The 7,286-nt window shown below is 42.7% G+C and overlaps 3 protein-coding genes across 9 annotated transcripts in view; 2 read left to right on the forward strand and 1 right to left on the reverse strand.

Moving 5' to 3' along the window:
* LOC104807264 (E3 ubiquitin-protein ligase MBR2) overlaps nt 1–2,414 on the forward strand; it is a 5,037-nt gene extending 2,623 nt beyond the window's left edge. For all 7 annotated transcript variants that reach the window (XM_010532463.2, XM_010532461.2, XM_010532465.2 and 4 more), the window contains 5 exons: nt 4–836; nt 1,099–1,149; nt 1,529–1,627; nt 1,717–1,860; nt 2,081–2,414. In XM_010532463.2, the coding sequence (XP_010530765.1) occupies nt 4–836; nt 1,099–1,149; nt 1,529–1,627; nt 1,717–1,860; nt 2,081–2,212 (1,259 nt within the window). In that variant the 3' untranslated portion in view covers nt 2,213–2,414. The remainder of the gene's footprint in view (nt 1–3; nt 837–1,098; nt 1,150–1,528; nt 1,628–1,716; nt 1,861–2,080) is intronic.
* A 231-nt stretch (nt 2,415–2,645) lies between these two features.
* LOC104807265 (methylcrotonoyl-CoA carboxylase beta chain, mitochondrial) lies at nt 2,646–5,783 on the reverse strand. Its single transcript, XM_010532468.2, has 10 exons — nt 5,448–5,783; nt 5,243–5,362; nt 4,403–4,837; nt 4,242–4,332; nt 3,916–4,160; nt 3,662–3,826; nt 3,501–3,575; nt 3,240–3,371; nt 3,087–3,143; nt 2,646–2,967 (listed from the first exon to the last, which is right to left on the reverse strand). Exons 1-10 carry the CDS (start codon nt 5,715–5,717, stop codon nt 2,764–2,766), a joined length of 1,794 nt encoding a protein of 597 aa, XP_010530770.1. The 5' UTR covers nt 5,718–5,783; the 3' UTR covers nt 2,646–2,763.
* A 161-nt stretch (nt 5,784–5,944) lies between these two features.
* The window catches only part of LOC104807266 (protein DJ-1 homolog C), a 3,551-nt gene continuing 2,209 nt past the window's right edge, over nt 5,945–7,286 (forward strand). The window contains exons 1-4 of the mRNA XM_010532469.1: nt 5,945–6,273; nt 6,516–6,716; nt 6,918–7,067; nt 7,162–7,275. Coding sequence (XP_010530771.1) covers nt 6,025–6,273; nt 6,516–6,716; nt 6,918–7,067; nt 7,162–7,275 — 714 coding nt within the window. The 5' untranslated portion in view covers nt 5,945–6,024. The remainder of the gene's footprint in view (nt 6,274–6,515; nt 6,717–6,917; nt 7,068–7,161; nt 7,276–7,286) is intronic.

Genomic DNA, 7,286 nt, shown 5'->3' on the forward strand with positions numbered 1-7,286 from the left:
GAGCGGTTGCTTCAAACGCTTTTCCTTCTGCAAGAAATGTAGATGGCTCATATAGACCCGGCAGGCGATTGAATCCTGGCTTGCCACAAGAATCGGTACCGTTCAGTTTGTCATCAGATAATGTTTCTTCTCAACAGCATTTACCGGTGACTTCCCCTTCCGTTGATCCTCTGGAGGTGAGATCAATGACATCAATTGCTGGTAACTCAAGCAGTAATGAGAGTCAATCAAATATCATTCACCTCCCTGCTTTGACTAGGAATATACACCATTTTGCTTGGAATGCTGCTTCCAGTTCGAGAGCCAACAATCCTTTGATACCCGGAGAGCGATTTGGACCGCCTCGAGCTGCACCAAGAAGCAACTCAGAGCATCATATGCTTGCACCTGCAACCGAAATGAGAAATCCAATGCCGGATGAATCTATTTGGAGTTTCAGTCGTGGAAACCCTAGTGTGTCTGGAGATTCTCCTTTTGTCCCTCAAGCAGGACCGAGTTCAAGCATTCATTCTTTGCATCCAAACCCCGCATGGATTCCTCCCCAGAGTACCTCAATGCATAATCCATCAAGAACATCAGAACTTGCTCCTTGGTCTTTATTTTCTACCGTCGAATCTGAATCTGCCAGCCGTGGTGGTTCTCTTCCTTTACTACCTACAGGCTCTTCAGTTCCCTTGAACGAGATGGCAGCACCATCTGGGTCTAGTAGCAGGAGCCATCGGCCACGGCCCAGAAGGTTAGGATTGTTATTGGAGAGGCAGAACGATCTCCATTTGCGTAATTTAGGAAGGAGCTTAGCTGCTGATAACGATGGAAGGAACCGGATGATTTCCGAGGTTTTGACCCTTTGTTTTATCTTCTGTTATTCTTTTTACTCATTATTGTTTACGGAAGGATCATCCATGCATGAACACCTTTCATGCAAGCTTGTTCAGTTTGATGACCTCTTGATATGAATCTTATGTGGATGGTTTTGCCTTTAATTTACTTTGCCTCTGCAATGTGGCATTCGAGCATTGCTTTAGGTTATTATCATTATCCGTATTGTAATATATTTGTCAATAGTTAATTTGATTTTGTTCCTCTTTTATTTGACAGATACGTCAAGTATTGAATGCCATGCGACGAGGGGACAATGTGCGGTTTGAGGTATGAGTGATATTGTAAACCATTCTCGAAGTGATGATTCGGTTGCATTTTCTACCCGATGTCTCGTTTCTAGATCTCGAGTGTGCTTGCTATGCATGTCTACTTTTGTAGCTACAGCCTACAGTATGGTAGTTTGAGTGTGTACCATCTATATTTTAGTTCTGAAGGTTATATAGGTTTCATATTTAAGAAAGCAAAATGTTCTTTCACATAATATGCTCCTGTAGAACTCATATCTGAATCCATGGATGACAAGATCCATCTTGAATGGGAGGAATTAATCTCGATTAGGCATTTAATAGAGTATGGTTCGTGTTCTTCAGCACTTTCCTAGTTGAATCATGGCATAATGTGTTGAAGCTTTTGGTTTATATGATAGGACTATATGGTGTTTGATCCTCTTATCTTCCATGGCATGGCCGAGATGCATGACAGGCATCGGGATATGCGCCTTGACGTTGACAACATGTCTTACGAGGTGACTGATCATTTTTTCATTACTATTTCTTTTCTTTAAAAAATTTACGATGTTCAAATTTACCGATATCAACGGGGAACAATATATAGGAGCTGTTGGCACTGGAGGAGCGTATAGGGGACGTGAGCACTGGGCTGACCGAGGAAGTGATTCTGAAAACGATGAAACAGCACAAATACACGACTTTACCTGCAGAGTCCCAGCAGGACTCGGAGCCTTGCTGCATCTGTCAAGTATGACAACCTTAAACAACACAACTTTTACTTGAAAAAACTTGCCTTGGCTGTCTCCCCTTGTTGGAAATGGCTACGACCAGCTGAATCAAATGGGACAATCTTGTTTGTATCGTCAGAGGGGGATTGTGTTTTCTGTTAAGTTGTCGATATGGGTGGCTCGGGTTGGTGGAATCGATCTTTGTCATCTGATTCTGGTCTTGCCATGTTTTTTGGACAGGAGGGATATGTAGAAGGAGATGATATTGGAACACTGGACTGTGGCCATGAGTTCCACACAGATTGCATCAAGCAATGGGTAATGCTCAAGAATCTCTGCCCCATTTGTAAGACAATGGCTCTTTCGACTTGAACAGCATTGCCTCCTTCATCCATAAGAAGAAGAAGAAGAAGAAGAAATGTCATTACAAGTTCTATACCTTTTGTTTTTGTTGGGCTCATGGAGACATCATGTGTCATTATCAAGACAGAAAAGATATGTTCGGAGCATTATTATGTGACCAATTCATAAAATCTGTGGAGGAAGTTAATAAGTTTTAAACATTGTTTTCTCAGTTTCCCTGCAAATCATTTTCCATTTTTCTATTCGGCAAAGTTCCCGTTTCCACATTCGCTTGAATGGTTTATTGAATGCTTAAAAAAATATTATTCCAAATGAAAACATGAAATATATTCAAAATAATTTTTAAAAAAAATCACACGCTCGGTGGGTCTGATTAGAAGTCAGACGCCTTATCCATTAGGCCACGAGCGCCTTTTAAATTTAGACTAAAAATAACACACAATATCCATAATAACCGCTTTCATTTATTTCAACCAACATGTTCAAATATGGCTTCAACCTTCAATGTTTAGCTCTGAAGGGGGCTTACAATTTTTATTGCATCTTTTGGCTTTTGAGTTTTACATTCTAAACACACCAAATCTGGTATCTTCTAATGGCCGGTTTGCAGCTGCAGATAGGCAAAGTCCCAATACCTTCCTGGTGTCAGCCGGGTCGATGATCCCGTCGTCCCATAGCCTTGCCGTTGAGTAGTAGGGATTGGCCTCTCTCTCGTAAGCGTCCACCACTTTCTTCTTGAACCCTTCCTCCTCTTCTTCCGTCCACTGCAGTAAAAAAAGAAAAGAAAAGAAAAGGGCATTCACAGATATGCTCAAATCAAGAACACAAATCTTGCGGTAGGTTGTCTTGAATGTACATTATTTGTTAGATGTTTGGTTAGTACCTTAATGCCTTGCCTTTTCTTGTTAGCCTTCTCTATCTGACTAAGAACTCCTGCTGCCTGCAAGATCAGTGTTCACGTGAGAACCATCCGTAACAGTGACATTTTTGGGTGAAGAAACACGAATGAGACAGAAGGTTTAGGGTTTAGGGTTACCTGAGCACCGCCCATGATACCAATTCTGGCATTTGGCCACATGAACATGAAATCAGGACTAAATGCACGGCCACACATCGCGTAGTTTCCAGCACCGAAGCTTGCACCAGTCATGATAGTAATTTTCGGAACCTGCATGCATAAGAAGTTGATTCAGAAATAATGGTGTAAACCCGTATTCTTGAATGATCATCGTGTGGTTTTTCCTAGTTTCTTTCAAGATGGAACAACATCAAAAGCCATCAAAGGGATTTGACAAACCTTAGCACAAGATACTGCCATGACCATTTTTGCTCCCGATTTTGCAATGCCATTGGCTTCGGCTCTCGATCCCACCTATAGGCAATAGAGACGTCAAAAGGGCTGAGAGAGATGTAGAAAAATATGTCTAGTTGAAAGAAATTACCACCAAATGCCTTTACCATAAAACCCGTGATGTTCTGAAGGAAAATCAAAGGAATTTTGCGTTGAGAACATATTTCGATGAAGTGAGCTCCTTTCAGTGCAGATTCATTGAAGAGTATTCCATTGTTCCCAAGGATTCCTACTGGCTGACCGTAAATTCGAGCGAAACCTGTCACAAGTGTCTGTTCAAACACAGATCTTGGATTAGGAACCATAAAGGTTTCAAACTCTGAAGAAACCAACGAGTATTCAGAGCCAAGAGGATTCTTACAGTGCCATAGAGTTTCTTGAACTCGTCGAATTCACTCCCATCAACAATCCGAGCAATAATTGACCGAACATCAAATTGCTGTTTGTGGTCTACAGGTGCAATGGAACGTAACTCGTTTATGTCGTATAATGGCTCCTTATATTCAAGATTTGCAACACTTCCAACGCTTCCTGCTGTCCCCGATTTTGCAGCCATGTGCAAATTCTTGACAATGTTTCTTCCAATAGCAAGTCCATGCAGCTCATCTGCAACACGAAGTAACTTCATAAGGAGTAAGACACCATATAACATCCGGATAGATAAAACTGTTGCCGAAAAAGGCACACCTTGAGCAAAATAATCCGAGACCCCAGACACTTTGCAGTGGACCGTGGCCCCTCCTAAATCCTCTGCCGAGATTTCCTCCCCGGTAGCAGCCTGCCAAAACTTTTCATTTAGCTTTACAGAGACACACAGAAGTTACAGTGGGAACAAAAAAAAATCCAACCTTTACGAGAGGGGGTCCGGCCAAAAATATGGTACCGTTCCCTTTCACCATCACACTCTCATCAGCCATGGCGGGGATATAAGCCCCACCAGCAGTGCACGAGCCTAAAACAATGGCGATTTGGGGAATCCCTTCCGATGACAAAACAGCTTCGTTGTAGAAAACCCTACCGAAATTTTCCTTGTCGGGGAAAACCTCGGCCTGCTTTGGAAGGAAAGCACCACCACTATCAACAAGATATATGCACGGTAGTTTACATCGAGCAGCAATCTCTTGTGCCCTAAGATGTTTCTTAATGGTTATGGGATAATAGGTTCCGCCCTTTACTGTAGAGTCATTTGCCACAAACATGCAAAGGCGACCATGGACAGGACCTATTCCTGTTATTATCCCACCAGATGGTAATGGTTCCTCGTACAGTTCATGTCCTGCAAGCTTCAAAACCATTCAGGAATTCCAGTCATAGCCATTCTCCATTTCCTTTCTTTCCTCTAACCTCACATAACAGAACACTCAAAAATCATTTTCTCTTCCACTATTCACATTCTAATTCATATCTACATCGATCAGTGACGAATCCACACTAAGTTTGTTCCAAAAATAGAAGTTCTGAGCCAAAACATTCTGCAGACACTGCCTTTCTAAATCCCATTTAACAATCAATAACTAATCAGCCTATAAACATCAGTTCCTCATATCATGCTATCCTAAGCTGCCATGAATCAGCTCAAAACAGGGAAAAAGGTTTGATTGTAGAGATCAATTTGCAGGAATTTATACCCATTTATAAGAACAAATCCTATTAGGTAAAGAGAGTTTCAGATCGAAACAAAACCAAACCTGAGAGAGCTCCAAGAAAGAAGATCCAGGATCAAGAAGCCGATCGATCCTCTCTCTAGGCAAAAGCTTGTTCCTGCTTCTGTGTCTCTTCACTGCTTCTTCTCCACCACCGCCCAACACCTGAAACCCACGACAAAGACATAAACATCTCCCGACCACTCAGATACAGACACAGACACAAACGAACGCACATGACAACACAGACCTTGTTGATGTGGGAGCGGAGTTCGGAGAGGATTCCTTCCATGGCGACCGAGTTGCGGGAAAAAGCTTCCGAATTTCTGTCGACGCCATCGGGAAGGACGCCCAAGCAGAAACCCCTTTGCAATCCGTGGAAAACTCGAAAAGGGTCTTGTCGTGATCGCTGCCATTGATGAAGATTCGTCAGCTCCCCAGAAGCTGAAACAGCCCTTCTCCCCAGAATCCTCAACATTTCTGTCTTCGTTCGTGGTATGGCCAAAGTCACTCTCTTCATCGTCGTCGTCGCATATATATGCACACACAAGATCGCGTCTGAGTAATTGCTTGTGTGTAATTCATATCCAAAAAAAAAAAAACCAATCCCAAACACATAAACCATTTTTTATAAAAAAAAAAAAAGATTTTCCCCTTTAATCCAAACAAAAAATCGAATCTGAGCTACGCAGTCGATGATACGACGGCGTTTCGTAGTTCTTCAATCTGCGTATGGATAGTGACCAAAAAAAATCTTTGTATGGATAAGACGCTCACTCCGACGTCTTTCGTCGCGGGGCCATCAAGCTGAAGCAGAGAAATCGCCAATGGGGTCTTTAGGGTTTCAGATACCTACGATAGCTTCAGCGAAACCAATTTCGATAGACACAAAGCCCATTTCGTCGATGGGTTGCTTCTTCACCATTGTCGCTCCGACTTTTTCCATCGTCTCCATGGTTGCTTCTCCAAGAACCGGGAAAAGGGCGGGAAATTTGGGGATCAGGTGTTCAGCTACACTCAGTGTAGAAACTTCAGAGTCCATTGGTGATGTCGGGTCCTCTTCAACTTATAAGAAGGTCTGTTCCATTCCTTCAGATACCCTTTTCGCGAAAAATTCCCAGCTTGGTTGTGTACTGAGGAAATTCAAGAACTTTGAAAAACCCCTTTCGTGTTCATGTCAATGGACACACTGTGGAATTCCCCAACTGAGTAACTTATGGATGACATTGATTTTCAGGTAGAGTCTCTCGTGTTCATGAATGTCGGAGAAAGAACATTATATTCACGCGTCGCGCTTGTTTGGTAAAAAAACGTTTAGGTTCTTGTTCCGGTTGGGTATGGTACGGAGGAAATGGAAGCTGTTGTGTTGGTTGATGTTCTGCGGCGCGCTGGTGCAGAGGTCACCGTGGCTTCGGTGGAGCCACAACTCGAGGTTGAAGCTTCATCAGGCACCAGATTGGTTGCTGATGTATCCATCTCGAAATGTACAGACAAAGTTTTTGATCTAGTGGTGTTGCCGGTTAGTTTCTTTTCAAGAAAGAACTGGATTGCTTTTGCTGTTTTTTGACAGTCTGAATCATGAAATTTCAGATATGAAAGCAATGAGAAGAACGCTGAATGATGCCAGTTTAATGGATCATATTCTGATTGAATTCCATCTTACAAGTTCTTAGTAGATTCCTCTTGTAATGGCTCTCTGACAATGCAATATTTGGTGAAGGGAGGCATGCCTGGCTCTGTTAGGTTAAGAGACTCTGAAATTCTGCAGCGGATCATGAAGAAACAAGCTGCAGAGAAGAGATTATATGGAGCTATTTCCACTGCTCCTGCTGTTACCCTTCTTCCATGGGGGCTCTTGACGAGAAGGAAGGTACATTTCATGAGCTCTGCTTGAGGGTTATTTGTCATGAAGCTTGTTAGCCGTGGTTTTTGAATCTTAAATTTCGCAAAATTCATCGTGCAAGACAACATGCCACCCTGCTTTTTTCGGAAATCTTCCAACTTTCTGGGCTGTTAAGACAAACACTCAAGTTTCCGGGGAGCTTACAACGAGCCGTGGGCCTGGGACTTCTTTCCAGTTTGCTCTTTC

This window comes from Tarenaya hassleriana, unplaced genomic scaffold (assembly GCF_000463585.1).
Source record: "Tarenaya hassleriana unplaced genomic scaffold, ASM46358v1 Cleome13, whole genome shotgun sequence".
Taxonomy (NCBI): domain Eukaryota; kingdom Viridiplantae; phylum Streptophyta; class Magnoliopsida; order Brassicales; family Cleomaceae; genus Tarenaya; species Tarenaya hassleriana.

What these genes read in the sequence shown, in the direction of transcription:
- LOC104807265 (XM_010532468.2), bottom strand. Translation starts at nt 5,717, where the DNA reads ATGAAGAGAGTGACTTTGGCCATACCACGAACGAAGACAGAAATGTTG. An exon ending in TGGCAGTATCTTGTGCTAAG is followed by an intron (nt 3,372 to 3,500) that starts GTTTGTCAAATC and finishes TTATGCATGCAG; the next exon opens with GTTCCGAAAATTACTATCAT. An exon ending in GTATCATGGGCGGTGCTCAG is followed by an intron (nt 3,144 to 3,239) that starts GTAACCCTAAAC and finishes CTGATCTTGCAG; the next exon opens with GCAGCAGGAGTTCTTAGTCA.